This window comes from Pterocles gutturalis, unplaced genomic scaffold (assembly GCF_000699245.1).
Source record: "Pterocles gutturalis isolate BGI_N339 unplaced genomic scaffold, ASM69924v1 scaffold32090, whole genome shotgun sequence".
NCBI lineage: Eukaryota > Metazoa > Chordata > Aves > Pterocliformes > Pteroclidae > Pterocles > Pterocles gutturalis.
Window position 1 is genome coordinate 344 of NW_010146893.1, and position 24,915 is coordinate 25,258.

At 42.8% G+C, this 24,915-nt stretch overlaps 1 protein-coding gene across 1 annotated transcript in view; it reads right to left on the reverse strand.

The window, feature by feature from the left end:
• Nucleotides 1-224: 224 nt before the first annotated feature.
• Nucleotides 225-24,915, reverse strand: part of LOC104470834 (mitogen-activated protein kinase kinase kinase kinase 4) — a gene marked incomplete at its 3' end in the record, with an annotated part of 44,485 nt that continues 19,794 nt past the window's right edge. Inside the window, exons 2-10 of the mRNA XM_010085897.1 lie at nucleotides 14,330-14,455; nucleotides 13,414-13,524; nucleotides 10,469-10,559; nucleotides 8,700-8,830; nucleotides 6,259-6,313; nucleotides 3,798-3,876; nucleotides 1,647-1,822; nucleotides 901-973; nucleotides 225-435 (exon numbers count right to left, since the gene is read on the reverse strand). Coding sequence (XP_010084199.1) covers nucleotides 225-435; nucleotides 901-973; nucleotides 1,647-1,822; nucleotides 3,798-3,876; nucleotides 6,259-6,313; nucleotides 8,700-8,830; nucleotides 10,469-10,559; nucleotides 13,414-13,524; nucleotides 14,330-14,455 — 1,053 coding nt within the window. The remainder of the gene's footprint in view (nucleotides 436-900; nucleotides 974-1,646; nucleotides 1,823-3,797; nucleotides 3,877-6,258; nucleotides 6,314-8,699; nucleotides 8,831-10,468; nucleotides 10,560-13,413; nucleotides 13,525-14,329; nucleotides 14,456-24,915) is intronic.

Sequence of the window (24,915 nt, forward strand, 5' to 3'; positions counted from 1 at the left end):
TAGTTGCTGCTGGATATTTAACTGCTTTTGAAGATTGCTCATATTCAAGTAGCCAGACATGGATTTAAGTGCTTTGCTCTACATTTGACAGCAGATTTGCACTTGTTATTTTCTTTCCTGAGATGTGCTGGGGCTACAGGGAACTCTTTTTAAGTGGGGGTGGGATGGGAAACACAAGCAGTAGTGGGGCTTTTGCCCCCCAAGCTCCAGTTTCCTATCTCTACCTCTTCTAGCCGCCTCCTTTGCTCCTTCTGCTGCTCGATGCGCTTCTGCCTCTCTGCCAGCAGCTGCCTCTTGTACTCCTCTTGCTCACGGAGCTGCTGCTCCTGCAGCAGCTGCTGTCTCCGAAGGGCCTCGGACCGTTCCTTGTTTTCCTGCTGCAGTCTCAGGAAATCACGTCGGAGGGTTGATTCTCCAGGCACATTGACAATGGAACTGCAACAAGAGGAAGTTAAAGCCTCCAGTACAATAAACCCTGATGGTCCATTAAATACCTTTTCCAAAGCAGGGGAACATTAATAAAATATAGTATGATGTTAAATTTTAATCTTATTTCTTTCAGAGCAAAGACACTGGATGTGTGTCAAATACACACTCTCAGTGGAAGGTGTAAAATGAGGCCAAGCAAAATAGGGACCAACTCTGACATTTTGGAGCCCTTGATCGTATTTACCGTAAATCTCCCTCCATCCAGAGCTTGCTGGCTTTAAGCTACATGAGGGGGACCTTTAAAATCTTTACCAGTCACAGAACAGGTATTCAAATCCTTTGGGTGATTTGTGCGGCTTGTGCGTTCACTTAATAGGAGACAGAAATTCAGTGTGCTCCTGATTTATAGTCACAGATCTTTAGACTAACTTGGCATGGACTGTGCAGAAACCTCCCGATGTCACTTATTACCTTGGCTCTCCTTCTTGTTCAGGCACTTCCTCCTCTTCTTCCTCACTTCCACTATATTCATACTCCGTCTCATCTAATGGGAAAGAAACAAAGGTGCAGATAGTGCTGATTTTTAATTTTAGAACAGTGAGAAGTTGCAGTAGTGCCTTAGTGAACCAGTTCTTATCCCCTTCTGTGAGAAGATCTATTGCAGAGCCTAGAACTCATTCTGCATATACAAGGCCATCTTCCCACACTTGTAAAGCAGCACAGTGCTTTGCAGCAGACTTTCAGCAAATTCCCTGAATGACACCAGGTTTTATATGTAAGATAAGACACTTAGGGAACGTCGGCACCACCTGCATAAAGAGTACAGGCTGCCCAAAACATTCGCTTCATAGCTCTTGTGATGGGTTATTTCCTACAAGTCTGATTTATGGCATCATTCCAGGAACGAATCTACCACAGACCAAAAAAGAGAAAGTCATATGTGCCAATATCCTCCTAAATAATGTTTAATGTTTATATGGAAGAGGCAGTGGCCCAGAAGAGAGTAAATTGAAATTATCTGAAAATAAGACACTTAAAATTGAAACTTCCTCTGTAGAAACAAAACCTAAAATCTGCTGATAGTCGAAACGAATTAAAAAAGAACCTTTCAAGGATTTGGGATGTTTGGAGCTTTTCTAGGGGTGGGGATTTGGAAAGCAGGACAAAAATATGTATTCTTAACAAGATGCAATACTTGATTGTTAGAAGCTGAATACCTTTCTCTCCTCTCTTCTTCCTGGTCCTGTCTATATGGTCCTTAAGCTGGATTCTGACTTGCCTTTCATTTGGTTGGTCACGTATAAAGGGATGTTTCAAGAGTTGCTCTGTTGAAGGTCTTTGCATGTAATTCTTCACTAGACAGCCTTCTATAAAGCTGAAAAACTTTTTTGACCTGAGAAAGCATGGAGGGAAAAAAAACAAAAACAAAACAAGATCACAGGTAAAACTTAGCTCAAACATTTTTTTCTATTCTTCCTCAAAGCCTAATTCCTTTCCCAAAGAGCATCACATCCCAGGGGATGGTACAAGTGCTGTCTGCAAGTGTGCATCCTAAACAGAGCTGAGTGTGCTCCAGCTGAGCTCTGGGCTGATCAACACAGGGCTGGGTGGACACAGGGCGATACAAACATACCTGCAGTGCTTAGGAATAGCCTCACAGTAACGTGTCCTCTTTCACAGGCATAACTGCCCTGAAAGGCAGGATCTATTAGTAAAGGCAAATCATGCAAACCCAGTTCTGCTACTTCTAGACCAGAGCTGGGTAGCATCCAGCTTGCTTGGAGCAGGGCAGCTCTGGTGTGCCTCCACCTGCCCATGCTATCTAAGGGCATGTCTGCTTCAGAACAGCCATACCAAAAGCCACAAGAACTGCAGACAACATTCCCCTGAGACGAGCAGCACTGTGCTGCTTTTGTACGCACCTGGGCTCACTGTGATGGATCCATGAGAATTTATGATTATTTTATTTCTTTACCTGAAGAGCCATGCACAAAAAAACCCCGCAGAACAACAGGAGGGTGTTGAACAGACAACACTCTTCAGAGGCACTTGGGGTCAAATTCTCAGCAACTAAATTTAAGGACATGAACTGAACTGCACACCACATAAAGTGATGGGGTATAGGAGTTAGTCAGGCTGGAGCACCACCTTCCTAAATTTGCACTTCATTTTAACTCTTGAAAGAGGATGTCTCCAGACAGAAGACACCAAACAATCCACTGTGCAAAACGCCATTAACAGAAATATTCAAAATTGCATTTTTCATCATTTAGTCTATTTTCTTATAAAAACTGCCACTGAGCAAAAAAACAGTTGAGTTGCAGCAGCACTGGCTTTGGTCAGAGTTACTTTTTGATTGCTAGGTGCTCTCAACCTGCTCCCGTGCTCAGGCATCAAAAGCCTCCACTGCATGGTCAAGTGTAAAAACAACAACGGTTTCCATCCATCGCTTCACTTTCCTACTGTAATCTAAGAGGCTGAATTCAAGGTAACTTCACTGTTTTTTTCCAGTTCTTCAAGCCTTAAGTGTTATTATTCTAAATAAAAAGGTTAATGAAAGGCTTATGCAAATACTGGATATGCATCTCTATTCCTTTAACTTACGCACAAAGCAAGTATGAGAGAGGGAGAGGGATGCCTTGACAATACAAGCGCATAAATAAGTCAATCCAGGCAAAGACCAAGCCCAGCAAGCAAGCCAAGTTTATATTATGTTGATATTGAACAGGCAGTCAAATCACTTCATTATTTTGACAGGATCACAGCATCCTGTGATCACATTCAATCTATACAAAACCTTTTTCTAGGGAATATTTTTGTTTCATATGTGCCAGTTGTAACCAGTAACTGAGACGAAATCCTCTGATGCTAATGGATTCTTCTCAGCTGGAAAGAAGTGCACACTCGATTCCAATTGTTTACAATAACTATAGCAAAAGCCTTCATTAGTTTTAATAGCTCCTTTCAACTCAGCAACTAGAAAGCTATAGTACTCTTCTGCTTCTGTGTTAACGATACATCTGAGAAAACATACTGCATATTAAGAGTTCTGTGGGAGTTTATTTTTTAAAATATGGATCCATTTGTCACCTTAATACAGATGCTGCTCTGTCAAGAAAAAAGGCTTGGTTTTTATTTTCACACAATTCAAGATAAAATTTCTCTGGGACAAACAGAACTAAATAAACAATGCACGCTTTCTATTTCATGCTTTAATTCAGTGGCACAGAAGATAACAACAGAGTGATTTTTGCTAACTTAAATTGCTTTACAGTTCTGTGGAAGAAGTAACAAAACAGTATATGATGAGACACGAGAAAGCATCACACTACAAAAGGGGCTACAAACAAAAGATAACTAATACATACCATTTCTTGGATTTTAACCGTGGGGGAGGGTTCCTGGGTATCAGAAAGAGTGCCCTCATGGGATGCATGTCACAAAGCGCTGAAGGAAAGAAAACAAAGCCAAACACAGACATACAGATGTTGGCTTAGTTGTTCTCTGTCAATACCATGGCTTCCGCTTCCACAATCATTCCCACCATCCCAACCGCGCATGCAGCAGATGCAGACAGCAACACAATTAAATGAAATTAGCCCAAAATGACAACAAATCCACAGTTCAATGTGCCAAGGGCAGCACCAAAAAGAGAAAAAGATTGAGGCACAGATTAACCTTTAGACTCCAGCATGATGGGAACACCTGTGCATAGCCCTCCTCCAGCCCCAAGTCATCTAACTTACGTTCCAGTCAATAAAATATTGGGAGAAGATGAGAGCAGAAGAGAAGAAAAACAGAGTTACTGTTTCAAACAAACTTCATTCCACCTGCCCTCCTCTCCCATTACACAGACAATTAAGGCAGGACACCTCATTTTTACTCTGGAGCTTTTCTTTATTCCAAGGCCTGATGGTTTTGAAGCATGGGAGGTTCTATATAAAAAAATAAGGATTCCCTGCAGACCTGAAATGCAAACCCACAACTTTTGTCAAAAAGTCCCCTTGGTTTCAGTGAACACTTAATGGGAGTCCATCAAGGACAACCTTCCTTCCTGCTCCAAAGCAAAGGACCACAGCAGAGCCAACGTAGGGAAACAAGGGAGCAGGAAGCGTGGCTGCCCAAGAAGGGATGCTAGAAGCAAATCTGGTTTTACCATCTTCCTATGCTTGACCTCTTGCACCATCAGTCTCAGCCTGAATGACCAACCCAGGAAGAAGTAACATTTTCCACACGGCAGAAATTCAGGAGAAACAGACTGATGTGAACAGGATTCTGGATTCAGAGATAAGGGGCCACAACCTTGTCAGAGAAGACCCTTGGATGTCTGTGGATGCTCATCAGACCACCAAGCTTAGAGATGGACTCTTCAGCCACTGCTGGAGGAGGAGGCAGAGCCCACATGCCAGAGGACAGACCAAGGCAAGAGATGTTCAGCATCTATTTTGGATCTTTGCTTCCTTCTCAAATGCCCCTCTTGTGCTTTTACACAAAGAGGAGCCAAGCTCTGCTTCCGTTTGGAAATGAAAAAATATTATTGTCCAATTCCAGGCTTACAAAACCCACAGACACTGCTTTTAATTGAAAGCCACCCAGGCAACCCAATGCACTGAACAAAAAGGTACAGCAAAAAGGAGGTCAAGTGGTAGCTAAAATGCTGTTAATACAGCACTCGCTGAGGTGTCCTGGGAGCAGCTCTCACATGGGCATTCATGCAAACGTACAATCAAGAAGGAAGAAAAACAACCCAAACCATCAGACCTCCTAAAATAGGAATCAAAACAAGAGCATTGTGCTTCAACTTGTAAATTTTACATTAACAACAACAACAAAAATCAGGCAGCAACTATAATGAAATGACCACTTTTTAGTTAGGAAAATATCAGTGCTTCATTTCAGCATGATTATTTCAAAGACAGAGATTTCAAGCTTGGCTATGGTGTGGTGGTTATGTCTTAAGAAAAATAAAACTAACTCACTCTTGGGTACCTTAGGCTGTTATTTTTTAAATACAGAGGTCCATTTGGGGCTAGGGGTAAGCATATTTGCTGGTTCAATAACAATTTTCAGAAAAATTACCACTGAAAGCCAAAACATCATGCCTAATTTCTTTTCTTTTTAAATCTGTCTTCCTCATACATATCTGCTGTTTGCCTTGATATTCAGAAAGAATAAGTACGTAAGAGGAAAATAGGCTATAAAAAGTTATGCATTTTAGGTTTCCAAGTTTCTGTCTCAAAAATACCCATATCAGCTGATGAGTGTTCTCAAGTGGGGAGCATTAACTTTAATATTCTGTGTTGAAGACGGATTTAGTGTTTAAGGCATGTCACTGCTAAGGACGATCAACACTGCCCACCGGAGAAGCAATGTCAGCATTATCCAGACCAATGGAAAGCCAACATATGAACAATTGCTACAGATGCTTTTTCCATTAAGGTTAATTTTCCTGAGGCCCCACTGCCCCTTTCCCCAGCTGAGGTTTTAGCATCCCAGGATAGGCCATACACAAATTGGGATACAACTCCAAAACACAATATACTACCCATAGGAAGGAAGTCTGATGCTCAATTAGCGTCCAAATATTCCTGTTATAGAAATTAAATTACTGCAGTCTGTCCTGTAGTGCTTACACACTAGCCTATCTTTATCAAAAGCACTGCTATTTATGGGATTTTATATTTATAGGGCAGGCAAAACCAAAGAGAACAGAAATAACATGAGGATACTTTCAGAAACCTCAAAACTAGACTTAGATTACAACCAGCATCTCCCAAGTATATGTTTTAGTCTTAATCAGCCCACTGGAGAAGCACACGTATCACTTACGGGGAGCTCCTTCTGCCATCTCTATGGCTGTAATGCCGCATGACCAAAGGTCACTCTGCATAAAAAGAGAGACCATATGTTAGTAGGTGGATTTACCCATTCAGACAGTAAGAGAGTACTATTTACAGAGGCTCTGTAGGTGAGACTGAAACCAAATACCATGGCTATTTAAATAATATAAGCTACTTTCTTCTTGTAACAGCATCATAAAATCCTACTCGTCACATAGTACATATATATATGCACAAATGCATGCGCATATTCATATAGAGCATGCGAACAACTCTTTCTAATAACATGTAAAAATATATTCACATTACGACAGTGAAAAATACATCTGCCTGAATTCTAAAGTCTGTGAAACAACAGAATATTCCCTTGTTTAGAAAGGACTGAACATTTCTCTTTAGTGGATTCACAGAAAACATCGTACTCATTTCCCCAAACAAAAGATCGAGAGAATGAAAGGCTGTGAAGACTGTGGGCAAAAAACCCAAAACCTGGCAGGTCTTTTCCAGTGTCTAAACCAGCAAATAAACAAATACAGATTAGTGGTAGAATACACCCAATCCTCAACTTTTCATAGTCCCAATAATCAAATAACACCTTTATATAGGGGAATAGCCATCACTGTTAAAATTGTAAGAAGCCTCTGTTGGACACATTACTTGGAGCCAAAGCAAACACGCCTTGCCTACCATCTCAGCTTTGCTTGAAACATTACAGAACAAGAGTCCTCCAGTAGGAGCCTTTCAGGGTACCACCTCTGGCCAGCACCCCTGATTTAAGAAGGCCTGAGCAAGAGCCAGGAGGGTCAAACACAAGCAAGAGCTGGAAGACTCCTGGCAAGGAACCAAATCCAGGGACTTCTGCAGTTTAAGGGGCAAAACACAGGAGCTCTGTTCTTGAGCAAAGTAGTGTTAATTTTTTGGTCATAATAATGATTTTTTTAAAAAATGAGTCACAACTAATGTTCTGTACTACAAGCAGAGGAACATTTCTAATGATCTAATTTTCAGACCCAGCAAGGCAATAATTTCTCTTGGTCCAATCCAGCCATTTAAGCTAAATTGTACAGACTCATGATCTTACAAAATCTTTCAACCATTACTTTTTTTGGGGGGAGGGGACACAGTGGGAAGAGCCCTACGGGTTCCACCAGAACAATAAACAAGTGTATTTTTCACACCACTACTATATAACAAATACAACAGAGAGTTTTTCTCCTTTATTTAATAGCCACCCTTCCTTCCTAATAACTCAGATTCTGCAAAGATACAAAGCATTATCTCCAGTACAGTGAGGTGATGGATGCAAAAAGCAATTAAATCAAGACAAATAGGATCCATCTCAGTCAAAAGGTACAACACCAATTCAAATTATCTGGATTTTAAAAATAGATTTAGACATATACAAACATACTGATCGCTAACACCATTATCAATCTCAGCAAATTGATATAGTTTATATTCAGCTCTAAAATTCACTGTAAGGCCTTAATCGCAGGCTGATATCTTTGTTGCCCCTCTTGGTTACAAGTTCTAACAATTGCATTAGTCTAAGTGAAGATTTTTTGAAAAAGCGTATTTTCACATATTTTCCTTCCTTGTGCTTTCATTAAAGCAAGTTGAGAACTTTTAATATTACAGGATGCTCTCATTAGATAAATTTAACTTGAAATACACATACATAATATTCTTAAGGGTAGTAGAAATGCCATCAAGCCAATTATGGTTTTGCAGTAATTAAATCTTTGGTTTGCAGCAAACTATGGAAAAAAAATTATCTTTGTTGAGAAATGTTGTGATGGATACATTTTTATCAACATGTATATATGTATCTTGAACTCAGGAATAGGCATGGTTTAAAGAGCTCCTTCTATACTTCACTGGCTCTCCAGATGATGGTTCTATTTAAGGTAACACCTAAAATGCATTGTTACTACAATAACTGGGACACAGTTTAACACAATTTGAAGTACAATCATTATACAAATTGAGAACACGAACGTTTCCAGTTCAACTCATTTTTGCCTTCTCTGAGCGCCTAAAGCACACTGAACTCCTGTACTCCTTATGTCTCAAAGCTACAGTAATCCAAGTAATGGCAACTGCTAAAGGTCACAATCTGACAGTGACCCATACCTTGTACTCCTGTAATAAGAATGTACCTACACAAAATAGTATTACTCAAGTATTCAAGGCCAGGTGGAAATGAATGGGGCTTCGAGCAATCTGGTCTAGTGAAAGGTATTCCTGTCCATGGAAGCAGGGCTGGAACTAGATGGTCTTCAATGTCCCTTCCAACCCAAATCATTCTATGATACTCCTCCAAAGCATAAGAAGCCTCAAAAACTGCCATAATTCATGGACACTCATAATGAAAGTGGATGCATTTTTGCATGTTGGGGTGTGTTTTTTCTGTGAACAGGACTCTCTTACTCTGTAATCATATGTAGCATCTGGATTTTCATCACAGGCAATAACTTCTGGAGCCATCCAGTACGGAGTTCCAATAAAAGTGTTTCTCCTGCCAACTGTCCTGTCCAGCTGAGCGCTCACACCGAAATCCACTGCGGGTGGGAAAAGAGTAAAATAAAGTAAGAGAGGAAAAATAATGCAGTGATTACTTCTGTAAGGTGATCTGGAAATAAAACCTTGTGGATGTTCCACATGGGAGGACCATGCTGAAGAGAAATATGATGATTAATATAGAGGCAGCCAAGCCCTTGTGGTTCACATGCAACATGCTTGGGCCACAAGCATCAAGGTACACGGCAGCATATAACTACCTCTCCTGCACCTCTCACCAGCCTGCCTGTACAGAAGGGAGCTTACAGCTACAAAAATACTGCCTCGGAGGCCAAGGAACAGCTATTCCCTTCCCAACTGGTGAAGCCAAGCACCTTTTCCTATAGAGAGGGAGCTGCTTCCCAAAGGTACCTCTCATGACATGGGAAAACTACATGTGTCAACACATCTCCTTTTCAGCTGTCTACCTTTTCTGCTCTAAAATCGGACTGCAAAAATAATCTGCTGCTCAGGGAATTGCTCTCTGCTCTAATGCACAGAGCAGATGCGTTGATAAGAGCAAAAGATGAGAAGTGCCAACTTTAAGTATATACACACACAGGTTGCAAAAGAGATGCCCATTTCACTACAGAGCGATTACAAGTGTGTTGTCCTCCTTTCAGTTCTCCCGCTCATAACAGTGATGCATGCTTTTCTATATTAGTAACTGCATCTGCTCTAGGAGGGCTGTGTCAGCTTCACTGCATCCATCATCTGAGCAACACTGACAAACTGGTGTAGACGAGTTCGGTGGAAGCAGCGGTTTGGGAGCTACCGTGCTCCGCTTTGGACCAAAAGGAGGAAAGCTCTCCAAGAACTTCCTCCTCCAGCAGCCAGGACATCTTCCCATGCCTTGTGCTGCAGGAAGGTGTAATGCAAAACAGAAGGGATGTGGGCTGGGTGGGAGGGCTTCAGCATGGTTCTATATTTAACCAAGAAAAGGTGGTGAATGTAGCGTGATACAAACACTGAAGGTTAAAATGTGCAGTAACTGGAAGAGACAGTTTAGAGAGAAGGAAAAAAAGAGTTTATCCACTTGGAAGGGAGAGAAGAGGCCAGAGATAAGCATGGTTTTTGGCAGGTATGCCAGAGCTGGAACTACATTTCAGATTTGACGCCACAGCTCTCTCAAGAGTGCTGTCCAGAACACATTTTTGTGTCCAGAACCTGCACAGCAGGTGCATTTTAATAAAACACACAAAAAAGAGTGACTCCCATCACTTCCTGCGTCCTGAAAAAAGGGAATCAGAACCAAACCGAGTCACACACAGCTCGGTGAGGGGGACAAAACAGTCCCCTCACCGATTCGGGCATGAAAGCCAACATCTCAAGAAACGTGTAGATGTGGTGCTTAGGGACATGGTTTAGTGAGTTAGGTGGTGTGGGTTGACGGTTGGACTTGATGATCCTTGAGGTCTTTTACAACCTTAATGACTCTATGATTCTATCTTCCAACTAAATGCATGCCCTCCTCCCAAAGCAAGAGGAAATACATGCAGGGCCTCGATTCACACAGGAGCAGTGACAGAGGGCACATGCTACAGAATGTGTTGCAGTGCTTTTGAAGGATAAAATCAGTTTGGGAACATCAGAAAACAAAGGCTGAACAAATGAGGAAGTGGACGTATGTGCCTACTTACCAAGTTTCACTTCTGCATTCTCTGTTAACAACACATTTTGCCCTTTGATATCCCTGTGAATCACATGATGGGCATGAAGATGTGCCAACCCCTGCATTAAAAAGAGGAGAGGAAGAAGACATTCAGAGTTAGGCTCTTGGCTTAGCAACAGACTACTGGCACCCAGCACCCCCAAAGCCCATAGCACTGGGTCTTGGGCTCTTGCTCAGCAGCTGGGTGCAATGGGACCTGTGGGAGCCTTGTAGCACCACACTGCCCACAGAGCTTTTGGTAACAGAGCAGAGACCCAGGCCCCAGGTCATGCACATGCTGTACTTAAATACAGCCCAAAATCTGCACTGTGCAAACACCTCTCAGCAGTCACATGAAGAAAGATCAGCCCCCATAAAGTCTTCATGCAATGTGACACTGCAAATGACATGTGCACCAGTGTATGTCACTGACATCTGACACACACAGGGTCACTCAGAATTTAGTCTGGGGAAAGAGGATGGAGGGAGAAAGGAGGCAGCATCAGCAAGCATACATGCACCCCCAAGAAGGAGGTGGGAGGGCGATGGACTGGCAGTTGTGTTTGAGGGTGAGGAAAGACTGAGAACAAACAAAAGCTCTGCTGCAAAGCTGCAGTTCTCTAGCCTCCATTAATATGAAGCCAGATAATTGTTCCTCAGGAAAAAAAAAATGCAGAAAAAAGAAAGCACGAGCATTATACTTTCCAAAGGAAACAAAACCTCCTGGCACACGATGCTATTTGTTGAAACAGCACCTGGATGCATGCCCCAAAGCGTTAGCCATGTGGAGGGAGGGCTGAGAAAGACATATGTTGTATTTTACTCTCTAATGTAATTGGGAGAACAACAGGCAACCCTCTTAGCAACTGCCTGTATTTTGGTTTCTCCTCAGCTCTCTGCTCGGAAAATTGTAGTCTCCGGTGGGATCGTCTTGCCTGTTCGTGTTGCCCTCATAGGCTTTTAATGTTTTATGAAAAATAAAGAAATAGAACCTTTACAGCTGCAAGAGGTTAAGAGAGTAGTGGTTGCTGTAGAGAAATATTTCCTAACACATGTTCTTCATTAAATGATCATTTGCCAGTTTGCCTACATAACCATTGGGCTATCTTATTTTTAAAAACAGTTAACGAGTGTGACAAAGAAAACACCATCCACAGCTCCTCCCCACGCATTTCACAAGCAAATCAAGTGAATGGCTGATGTCCCCAAGACCCTTCATTGGCTGCTAATGCTAAGTGTGGTCTTATTTTTCACAGGAATTAAGGCTTTTCCACAGCTTCACACAGGATAGGTTTTAAAGCCTTCTGCTAGGCTGACCCAGCCAGAGAGATAATCGTCTGTTCTCTCCAGAGTACCATCTAACCTTACTGAAAAAAACACATTCAGGTTTGCGAAAGGCTGGGAGGAGACAGAGGGGCATGGTTCCATTCTCATGCAGACCCCAGGCCCCTCCAACCACACAGGGATCTGTCGGGTTGACCTTCAACTGTGTCTCCACCTGAACCAATCTTTGTCAGTTTAGCTCATTTTAACTTTCTGTTGTGCAACCTCTCCCCTCTGTCCCTGACAAACTCGGTGTCGAATCAGGTTTTGCACTGTCTCATAGCAATGTGAGTTTGGCATTCTTTTTTTCCAGATATTCCAGTTCCTGCTAGGAAACAATTAAGGCTCCTTTTGCAAATCTCTCACAGGAATGAGAAAACAGCCTTCACTTAACTCTTTTCTGAGGTAAACTATTTTTTCCACTTCTCAGAGAGCATGACTACCACTTTACCTAAGCAGAACCTAGGATGAATGCAACTTAGCATGCAATACCTCCAAGGTCACACAGTTGTTCTCAAATCAAGCACAACATCAGTCCTGCAGAAGTTAGCTTCCCTCATATCAAACATGCTATCCATTTGATTTGAAATATAACCATCAGTAGTTATTCAACTTTTCTTCTCCCTCACAAGCAACTTAAATGTGCCAGCCCAAATGCCAGCAGCCAGACTCTCCCCTAGAATTTGGAATTAGAGCAAGAGACCAGATTTATACATCTCTCTCCCTCCCCACCTTAAAAATCACCAAGGCAGAGCAAACGTGTAACACAGACAACAGCAGCACTGATTTATGCAAGAGGCAGTGGTGGTTTCCTTTAACATAAAGCCCTTCTCTGATGAGGCAATTGAACACACGTACTGTGTAGTGGTATGGGTAGGAGGCAATTTGTTTTACAAAGAAGCATGAGGAAAACTATACCAGATTCACTTAGTGCAGCAAACAAATGCCAATTCAGAAAGGACTTAAACTGTACCAACTGGAAATTAAATATGAAGAGTAATTAGTTAAAGCTTCAGTTTTAGAAAAACTGGTAAGTGGCATCCCTCTTCCTGAGAAACTTTTGCAGCACCATCTGCCAGCACTCTACAGCGCACAGTCACATACAACATAGCTGCTTGCTCTAAACAGACTCCAGGAATACGCAATACATGAGCACATCGCAGCACAGAAGTCCTGACTGCTGGCCTGGGCCAACAGCTCCCTTCCTCCACAGAAGTGATTAGGAGCAGACAAAGACAGCTGTAAGCACATTTGGAAAAGCCCATTCTGCACCCTACTGAGTTATGACACTGTTACAACCTCAGGCTTCTCAGAAAGACTGTCTTACTGACACTGTTTCACAGCTTTTACAACAGGTAAGGTCACAGGTTCTTTCACTGGCTTCTCATGACTAAAAATTGTTATTTTCTGCAAGGTTGCTGTTACAACACAGTACAACTCACACCGAGTTAAATGATGTGGGGCAGACATCTATCTACTCCTACACACTCTCCAAGTGATGACATGGCTAACGAGATTGATCAAAAACAGCTTCTTGAAGAACCTCAAACTAGACAACATCTCTGTAAGACTGTTTCTGTGTTTTCAAATAGTGCAGACTATTTGCCTTACCCGGAGAATCTCCCTGGAGATATATGCTATCCAGTCTTCTTTCAGAGTATTCCCTTTCGTGTTCTTCACAAGGTCTGTGATAGAGCCTGCTCCACAAAACTCCATAACAAGCTGCAAAACAAATATCAGCATAAAACCAACATTAAACACAGTTCCCAGCCATCTAGCAAAGCAAAATAATCAAGTTGCAGCATTGCTTTGGGAAACCCTTGTGAAGCAGAGAATATAATTTATTTTTTACATCTCTGCCTGGAAAATGGATTCAAACCAAATGTCTCCAATGTGTGTCAGACATATATGGAATATGTCTCGCATTAGTTACCACATTTTCAAGGACTGATTTAATCACTGTAATTTAATGCTGGGAATCTGGATTTGCTCAGCTATGCAAAATGCATTAGCAGAAACAGGAGTAAGGGCACATCCAATGCTGAAGGAATCAAACTGATGACACCACTGCAACCCATCTTATTCTTTAACTCCCCTTTATTTATGGAAGAGCATGCACTGATGTCTGTACCCTGAAATTTCAAACCCAAACTTCAAACCTCTAGAGGGTGTAGGTGAGGTGGGATGAGAAATATAATGGGTAGTAATCTCAAGTGCAGCTTTCTTTTTACAGTCACACACTCTTACTGCTCAGCTCATCTGCCTTGTTCCCATGAAACATGTTACTATACAGCTGGGAAATGGGGGAAAAAAGTTACTTAAAGAGCAAATCCATTGATAATAGCAAAACTTCGTTCAGCCATCCTCTTAAGGATGCGTCATTAGCCTACGTGATTCACTTATCTATCTGTTCAGGCAAGCACCAAATTCTATTAGCATGTCTTTTCATAATGTGATATATCTGTCATCCTCAAACTATATCCAAAAGGGAAAGACTTATAAACATTCTTGAGAAATATCTGCTTACCCACAGTTGGTCGTCATGTCCTGGAGGACTTTTCTTAATGAAAGCACCATAATACGTTGCAATATTTCTATGATGAGAATATTTCTTTAGCATATTAATCTCCAGTTTGATTTCTTCTTCTTCATCCTTTTTAAAAACAAACAAACAAAAAAAACCCGTATGTTTAATATACCACGTGCATTTTTTATTTCCTCTTCTGTCTGACACAAGTTCTATTTAAACCAGCATCATGCTCAGTAAACACATCTTATGTTCGTACCATCAAAATCCTGCTTATTGAGATGGTCTAAAAGAGACCTTTACTTTCACAAGTTTTCAGTAGTGCAACAATGTAAATTAAGGACACACTGGACTTCACTCAATGAAGGAGGACAACCAGATCTGTTTGAAAACCCTATTGCTTAGAATACCTTAGGCAAATACATAGCTAGCGAGCTTTTGTTCTGCATAACCCAGAGAACTAGAAAACCAGAAAAATCTGCGAATTTACAATAGAGGAGTATTATTTCCATCTTCCTAATTATTTTTTTCCTTTAATTTTGAAAATTGCAACCAGTTCTATTTAAACGCCAGACAATGGCTCAGCGCAGCTAGCTGCCCAAGTGGGCCCTTTGAGGTGGGTCCCCCTCACAGCGGGGACGACAGGGTCCCACACTACAGGGTCCCACCTCAGTGCCAGCACGAGGCCGGCGCAGGAAAGCAGAGGTGGTGATCAGGAATTCCCCTCACTGCGCGAACAAGGCATTTGCCTCGTGCACAGATTTCCTCCTCCTCCATCTGCCTCCATGCAGGAAGAGCAAGTGCATCAGGAAGAGAGGGCCAGGAGCCCGGGCGGTAAACAGGATGCTGGGACACAAAGGCAGAGGAAGGATTTCCCCCGGCTCCCCTCTCCTCTGCGAAGTGCCAAGCAGAGAGCAGCTGAGGTGAAGGGAGGTCATCCCTTCAAAGAGCTGAAATGGGTAACACTATGCAACCACTCCTTAAAAACACCCACAATCCGTTTTTGAAGCCACAGCAAGACATGTTGCATGGAAGGATACGCACACGCTTTGAGGCGATACCTGAGCAGCCAGCCAGCAGATACCGAAGAAGAAGGAGCATACACCATCCCACCACCTGAGCGCTCCCTTCCTCTCTTCTCTCACCACACCTAGGCAGTGGTAGCCCTCACCTAGCATCTTTCAAGGCAACAAATGAAAAGGCAGTTGGTTTACCCCTTTAGGCACAACCTCCATTCGCTCCACAACTTTCTAGCCTCAGATAACCAAGGGGAAAATGTGTACTTTAAATTGATTCTAGGAAGAAACTGAAATCTCTGTTCCCTAGGGTGCCTGGCTGACGGAAATAGTAGTATGTATTTTGATTATCCTGTAATGTCAAAGCTGATTACATGATAAAATTTTAAGCCTTAAACTTCCTTGCAATTTGTACCATGCTAGCAATCAAATATCCTACTCACGACATATGCAGATGTTAATACTAAGTACATGTTAACTATTTATACACACCAGTACACATGACTTTAGCAACAGAAATCACCCTACTCTGCAAAACAAAGAGTTATTTCAAATACACTAACAGTGGGATGCAGTGCTTACTTGTAAATCATTATGAAACCATTCCCAAAATGCATCAGGAATAAACTGTGCTTAAATCTTCTCATGATGCACCTTTAAAGTAAAACACTGTGTATTTCTGGAACACTGAACAAAACAGTAAAATAATCTTGCAAACCAAAGTTCTCAGTGAACAGCAGCCCTAGGAGAAAACCTTATCAGAACACCTTTTTGAGCCAAAAGCTAACTCAGTGCTTCCTCAGCTGTTTCTGTTGTCCTTGCTGTTGTGCGACTCTTTTCTTTATTTAGACCAAAGAGGTGAGGGAGAAGAAGAATACATGCTTGTACTAGAAACTACCACACAGAACTTTGAATTTATGCAGAAACCTGTAATAGGAGCTTTGCTAAACTTAATGGTGTGGTACTTAATCACTGATAGTTTAGTATGTATAACTGGATTAATCTGCTATTTTGTACTGACTTTTTACACTAAAATTATTTCCTATCCTCAGTACATGAACACAATAGCTTTTACAATACAATGGGCAGGATGTCCTAAATGTTGTTCATGTTTATCTGTTGTAACAACAGCCAAAATGACGTTTAGCTGGGAACTATTTCTGAAAAATAAGATAAAAAAACCCACCCCCCAAAAACCCCCAAAGAACAAACAACAAAGGCGCACACAGACAGACCCAGCAGACTGCCAGGCAGTTACTGCTCTTCCAGTTTTTCGTTGTGGCTTTGTCAAAGCACCCGCTCAAGCACCTTCAACAACCCCAGGAATCTCCCTTAACTAGGGGAAATGATGGTCCTAAACTCCTATTTCAGCTGTTATTGAGCATTTTTCCACAACACAAATAGCATCTCACCTACAGTTCAATCCAGACCAAATTCCAGCCTACAAAAATTAATGGATTCAGTAATTCTTGAGAGGTTTTGGAGGACTCCACTTACTTAGTGTGGATCAATAACTCCCTGGCACTAAGTCCTGAAGACTTTGTGGAGACAGGAACTATCATGAAGATTAATCAGCACAGAGAAGGCTGCAGTACCACTGTGCTACAGTGATTGGTGTAAGATAACAATAATTAAAAAAAGAAAGTGGCCAGACGTAAATTGTTCTGGTCCAGACTCATGAAACATTTTTTCCAGGCTACAATTGATTTCATCCCAGTGTGGATATCTGAAAGAGGCCGAACAATGTGACGAACACCGGTGCTTACTTCTCCCCACTAACTACAAAAGGAGGATGAGGTCATGAGCCAAGATACAGACACCAATCTTGCAGATGTCTCGCATCAGGGCGAGATAAATCCCACCCAAAAATCTCACCAGATAAGACAATTTCCGCACAGGTCTCTTTATGGCAGATGCGTCACAGGGAGGGTCAGCTGCAGCCTGCAACAGGGATCCTCTGGTGCAGAGGGAGATGTTTTGGCAGCTGTCCAGGGGTATGAGAGGAAGGTCCCCAACCTCCTCCCAACAACACACATGCTGCACCACCACCACTAACAGTCCCTCCATTTACAGAGGCACCAGGATCACAAAAGGGGAAAATTAAAACCGACTGAGGCAAGAGATTGTCATTCTCATGAAGGAATACAAAAGTACATCCTTTTTTCTTGGAGGAGAGAGGCAGCTGGTGAGCCCTTCCTAGTGATTTTATGCAGCTGGCATCAATTACCACTTTAAGCCATTATCTGTGGATACAAACTCCCATTGAAACCTTCTTTGTCTGCCCTGTGATGGGGCTGGTGTAAGTGTTTATACTTATACTTTTGCTGTCTTTTTGTGACAGCACATCTGATTACTTGTAATTTTTGCAGTAAGCTATACTTTGCAAGACTCACGTGGCTAAATCAAGCTTGGAGTGGCTTTCCTCTCCCTTTCCATGTGTTTCCCTTTGGAGATTAAACGGACATGTCAGCATCTCTAGGGATTTCTAACTGTAATGCTGTTTTACCAAAACAACTTTGCCTGTAAGATTAAAAATCACATGACACTAGCACAGAAATCCACCTATGTACACTAAGATAATTTCTAACCATTTGAATTAGCACATTAAAAATAAAACCACGCGTGCTACCTCTCAGCATGCCACCCGGCATTGCCTGATCAGCTTGCCTACAGCTGTAGCACAAAATCTCCACAATTCTTGCTCTTCCATTCATCATTGCACACCAAATATCAGATTTGTTTTTCTTGCACACAGACAGCAAATCAATGACTTGTTATTTTTGTTACATCACCATTTACAAAACCGTGATGATTTAAGTATCTGAATGATTAGAGCATCTGAACGCAGTGCCACTGAAGTAACTCCCAGTCAAAAGCTACTAGAGCAGACCCATATAAGGGATATTAATCTGCACAGCTCAATTATGCCATTTCAGCACATTTTCCAAAGGTAACCCCCCTGCATCATTATTGCAAGAAAATCCTACTTATTTATAAAAACTCTTAGAAGATGAGAAATTCAGAAGCACTTTGCAGGACACCATGGCAGGGAGGGAGAAGAAGGGAACTACAGCTCTAGAAGTGCCAGAAGCAGGGAGGATATAACCAAAGGAAAAGAAAAATCACTTCATGCCTGCCCTGTTTTTATACACACTTCCCTAAATGTGATGCTTCAAGAGACCAAGCAAAACAGTTCTGACCTGCCCCAGCACTGCAACTCGTAAAAGATCCCTATGAGAATCTGTCTCTGCAAAACAGACCTCGGGGAGGCAGGGGGGAATAACACTGTTTTCCAAGCTCCATAGTACAAGGCAATTATTTCAGGAGCTGAATTAAAAAAAAAAAAAAATACAACACCAAAGCAAAACAAAACAATCTAAAGGTACTGTGAGGAAGTATCCCAGGGCATGTAAGTGGTGATTCCATCCACACTCCTTCAGGGGGAAGAGCTGCCTGGGCACTGCTACTCGCTAGCTGTTGATTCTGCCTTCTCAAGGGATAGCACAGGTCAGGGAGGAGAAACTCAGGACAATTTCAGAAATTTTTATTTACCCTAGTAGTATGATGAGGGGAAACATGAGTGAGGAAACACAGTCAAGCAAGGAGAGGAAAGCAAGACAATGTTCTGTGATGAAGGTAAGAGCAAGTTTACTTGTCCTACCAGATGATTTATATGTTGTCCTAAATCAATTTGCAGAGGAATACAAAACTGTCCCTTCAGTAACTCTCCTTTCTGATTTAAGAAAGAGACAGTGACAAATCTCAGCTCTCCCTGCACAAACGGCATACAGTCACTTTAAGCTACAAGTCTTTTAAAAATTAACACCACTACCCAACAGTGGAACACCAAACACACAGGCAAAGGGGAACAGGGAAAGGGAAGCCTCCAGGCCTCCTTTCCTTTGCTTTGCCAGTGCTGACACCGAAGCTTTGCCTGCCTATACCAGGGAGCTGCACTGCCTGGAGAATGGTGGCTGGCAATGGTGTGCCTGGGGTTTCAGAGTAAGCTGAGCTGGTGAGGATCATGAGCTCCAGAGGTGGCTTGCAGGATCTGGGAATCTTTAAATCATGGGAGAGTTGGGATCTGTGTGGAGGAGCAGGCAGCAGCCTCAGCCCAGCTCTGGGGAGTGAAAGGGAGCACTTAATCCATGTATGCCCAGAGTGGTGGAGAGGAAACGGGTTTGCCTTCAGAGGCACAAGAACCATAGTGACTTGACCTTTCTCTCACCATCTCCCCGAAACAGGCAAGTTGAAGAAAAACAGCAGAAGCCCACAAGAAACCCAGTTTATTTTCCTTTCTGTTTCCTCTTAATTTCTGCTCTCCACCCACATAACAAAAAGTCCTAAAAGGCACCAAATGCAAACAAAAGTCTTCCTGGATAAATCACAACACCAACTTTTGCAAACCACAATTCTGCTTGTATGTCACATCCTCCCTCTTCCCTGCACCCCAGATCTGGCCAGTATCCATTCCAAGCTGAATCTGTCCAAGACAGGGAAAGTCTGAATAGCGCCTAGCACAATAGGTGACCTTTTCTGGTGCTGGAATCCATAATATGCACACTTGTTAATAAAGTTCTCACACACGAGGGAGATGTTTTGGCAAGAAGAGTTGAGGCAGTATTGCACACAGCACCACAGTATTTGAACCAGGACCTGTAGTGCTGCCTCCAAATGGGGAAGGAGATTGTAATTTTGGGAGGAACCTAACCACAAGAGCAATGAGACTCCGAGTGCCGGGCAAGTCCCTGCCAGCGCCTGCCAGGGTAGGAAGTTTGTATAAAGCAGAGCAGCTTGCAGTGCAGAGAGCACAACGTGGAGAAACGCAATCCTCTCCAAAGCCACAATGGAGTGTCGGAATTGAGAATATGACGTAGAATAGTTCTTAAAAGAAAATACCAAACACAGGCTTCTTGGGAGGGAAAGATTAAACTGTTTAAAAGAAAATATTTTAATCAAGATGTTCAGTAAACTTTTAACAAGTCCATATACAGTCCCTCCTAAATCTTAACATACAAGAACCTTCAACTTCCTTATTACAGCCCATCCTTCTTGAGTCTTTTACAGAGCCTTTGAGCTTGGTTACCCTCAATCAAGTTTATTTCCCTTCTCTCTCCTCTGTTACCTTTTCACCTCCAGCATTCACTGTGCCCGTCCCATTTCACATGCAAGGACTCTCTTTCACAGGCTCCTTACCCACAGAATCCTCTTCCCACCTTGGCATCAGCACGTTCATTTCTCTGCACTGTCCTTCAAGTTCTTCCCAAACACGCACATGTTCAAAGGCCTGCAGACTGCTCACCCTTATGAAAAAGCATCCGTCACACCATGCACTCAATGACACTGAAGGAGCACCAGACATGAAGCAAGCAGCAGCAGCATCGCCCCACCATTCCCCATCACCCCACACTCTAAGAGTGCTTTTCAGACTTCACCCCCTGTCCACATATGCAGCCCATGCAGAGAAAGCCCTTCAGGGGCTTTACCATTCGCAAGCTTTCTGGAGCCTATCTTGTCACCAAGAGCTGCCCACCAGCCTCTGAGCTGCTTCTGCCGCCAACACAGAGCCACGCTGCCAGAAGCAGCAGAGCGGCAACACTCTGCTCAGGCAGAGCGATTGCAGAAGACGGCTGTGATGCTTTTTCAAGGGTCAAAAAAAAACTTAGTTTTGTGAGAACTGGATGACAGAACAGGGCTGTCCTTATGACCACGTTTGGTTACCTTCAGTGGCAAGATTTCATCAAGCAGGTTAGAAACACACTTCCCAACACATGCAAAACAGAGACTGCTTTGTCTCCCCTTGGCACAACACTCTCTCTTGCATGATAAAAGCACCATCTGAAACAAGAGAGAAAATGAGCCAAATTGTTCACAACAGTGTCATTGCTGAGGATGCGGCTGTAAAGCAACAATTAAGTTAGCTGGACAAAAAAAATCACAAGGCAGGGCTAGTTCTTAAGCAGGGTCCCAGCACTGCCTGAAGGAGCCTGTGTAGCAGCATTGTGCAAGCACAGGAGACAGAATCACGTGCAGGCAGGAAGGAGCCAAAAACCACGTGAAGACAATACTTGTCTGTTGTCTCCCCCCAAATCACCTCCTCCACCAATCACTCAGACAACAATATTTTCTTTCTTGCCTGATGTACCCCTGGTGCCTTCACTGGTCACTGAATGAGCTGCGCTGAAGGCACAGAGTCTGCACCTCTGCTGACCTCCCCCAGTAAAACCCCAGGATGCCAAGGGCTTTTCTGAAGACAACCAAGAGAGAAACCTCCTAAAGGCAAATCCCTTCAACCATTTCCAAGGCCAGTCCCTCAATCCTGGTGATGATTACTTAAAAGAATTTCCTGCTCAGATCACATTTTTATCCTTGCTATACAATTCAACTGCCCATTGTCATCAAGCCTAAATTATTTACAAGTTATGCAACCAGCAACCAGTCTTGTACTGACATCTTCAGAGCTCTCATAAAAAAGGAAAGGTTTAGTACCCTATTTCCATTACTATTATTTACACTAAAGATGCCTGTTGCTATACAATTCTACATCCAGTCACACTTTTTTGTGTGATCAGAACAAGCCCTTCCTAGCAAGCAGATAGGAAAACTAAGTCTGTGTGTGAAGGAAAGAAATTGATTTAATTTCCTTTATGCAAAGCTCTGGGCTCAGAAAATAAGAGGAGATGTAGATGCTGGAGAGAAAACAGGTTTATGCACAAAGCCAAAAAAAATTGTGCAGCTTTTCTACTTCCAATCTCAGTGTGCATTTGATGCCAAGGAAAGCAGCATCTCTGGGGGCGACAGAGCCAGCGGGGGCATTTTCCCACTGCTTGGTCCCTGCTCCTCCCAGGCAGTGTGAAGCCCCAGCATGCCACCACTCCCACCTGGAGGGCAGACGTCCTTCCCAAAGGGGATTGACACATGGGTCCCTCCCTGCAGGTGCAGTCCAGACACTGCTGGGCCACTGTTTGGACCTAAAAGATGGAAAAGGCTCCTGAGTCCTGCAGGTCTGATGCAGCTGGAGAGATTCAACAAGAAACTAAAGTTCTAATTTGAAACTAAGCTTTAACTTTGACGGCGGTGGGGCAGAAGGCAAACATCTGAGAGACAAAAGAAAACAAAAGGCTGAAATGACTGAAAGTGGATTTCCTATGTGCCAAATGCCACACAGAAGCTATACTAGCAGAAATTTAAGTTGAGAAGGTAAAATACATTAAAATGGCAGTTCTGGCATGACATGAATGTTCTTCTAGTACACACGTCAAGAAAACTTATAATTACATGAAGACACCAACTCCCTTACAGGACAGATTAATTCAGTATGCAGCCACACACCCGCAGTAGACGAACAAGTCCTGCAGATGAACAGGGAAGAGGGGCTTATTTACAACCCCTCCTTCATTTTGTACATTAAACAAAACCCAAATGCTAAAAAGCAAACAAAATACCCCCAGTTTGCGATCACGAACCCAAAAACACACATCTGAACAGGAACAGAACAAAGGAGAGGAAGGAAAAGCAAACCTATTTCAGCATTTCCTCAGGGCTGTTTCACATAGGATACTTTAGAAAAAAGAGATGGGGCTGGAGAAGTAGCTGACAAGAGAAAATCAGAAGCTCTATCACATACCACAATTTCTTCACCTGACAACAATGAAGGGCTTGGCATGGCTTGGTACGTAATATTATTTAGGCCAAAAGCAAACACACAGATTTGAGAAGCAGAAGCAACAGACTGGCAATGGTACCCCAAAATTAATCATATGTTAAAAAATAAAATAAACAATTTAAGAAAATATGGAGGAGCACAAACAAGCACCACCACAGTTGCCAGCAGGGAGCAGCTGGCAGCCACAAAGTAAGTACTTTGCATTTCCAGGAGACACAGTCCCACTGGTGACCTTTAACCTTCTACAGGATAAGTCCCACTTCAGGCAGACAGACTTGTCCCCTTACAGGCACCTTTCCCCCCATGCTACACTGTGGGCACCCAGAGCAGCTACACTCCAGGCTTCACTACCTGCCTAAAATTAGACACAATCCATTGGGAGCATCAACAGTCAAAGCCAGCAAACAGGCACTGGAGGACTACAAGTTCTATTACTGACTTTGGCTTTTGAACCCAAATCAACTGGTAGGTGCAAGAAGCACTTTGTAACACATTGCTAATCCATCAGCTCTCCACGTTCCCTAAATCTTACACACTTTAATTAAGCAAACCCTCCTCATTAAAATGTTGCGAGTGCTGCAATTTTTCCTTCTAAATATTTAAAACTCCATCTGCAACACTAACAAAGCCCTGCATTTTGTCAGAAAATGAGTCCTAAGAAAAGCCCTGAAAACAAAATTACCGCATTTTCTTTTCAGCTCACCAATCCACTTTTATAAAGTGACATATTTCACTTAGCCCTTTACTGTGAAGAAAGAGATTTAACACTTCTAAAGCTGTGTATCTGCCTGAGGTACACGTGCCAGATGAAATGACATCTAACAGACAGCCACCACATCCCCAAACGTTGAAGCTAATATGTTGACTTAGGAGCTAATGCCCATGTCTCACGCCCGTTGTACGTGCTGCTGGTAACCTATACTCTGTTTCACACCCACAAAAGGAAAACTTCAAATTTTGGGCTACGCTACAGCCTCCAAAAAACTCCTTGTAAGCAAGGACTAGTGTGAGATCATGATCTGACTTAGTCAACACAAGGTTTCTTTTGTGAAGCAGCCAAAATATGTAAATTACCCAAGAATAAAAGGAATCATCTGATCTGTACATGTGTCTTACAAACACTGTTGAATGACACAGTGCAAGAGCACAAGTCCTTACAAGTTTTAATTTCAGGTAATCTTTGCCTAAAGGTTCAACACTTCAGCTCCTCTGGTCCAATATTAGTCACCGCTCAACCTCTGTCAGTAATCCGCAACTTTCTCCCCTGCCTCATGCAAAGAAAGTACTGCAAATGCAAAACACCAGGTGCAGACAGGGAGAACCCAAGAGGTTCAAAGGCCTGTTCCTCTCACCAGATGAGAGGCAGAAGGGATCGCAAAGAAAGCTGTGACACTAGCCCACCGTTGGGTGTTTGAGAAAAAAGGCTGAATATATACCATCCACGCAGACTGTGAGTGGCTGGGGTGAGGAGAAGGGAGTGGACCTGACCAAGCCCTACAGGCTTGTCAAATTCTGTTCTCAATTTTAAATTTACCCCAGAAATACCTTCACCAACATTGCAAGCAAAGACCGCTTCAAAAGCCAGCAGGAAGAAGTTTGCTCCTCCTCCCTTTGCCACCATCTCCACATTCTCTTCCTTCTCTCTCCGCTTCAGTGAGAACTGGTCCTCCCAGCAGTAACAGAGCAAAGGATTAACATCAGGTCGGTAGCCGTGAGACGGTCAGCCCTACACACATCCACAGAAATACCCTGTCCAAGCCCTCAAACCACCTGCTTCTTCCTGGGGGGGAATGGGGGCTCCCTCTGCAAAGGGCAAACACAGGCCCACGACTGATGCCAGACCAGATGTCTCTGCTCCTCCACACTCTTCTAAGTATTCCTGAAACCTATAACCCAACAGCAGC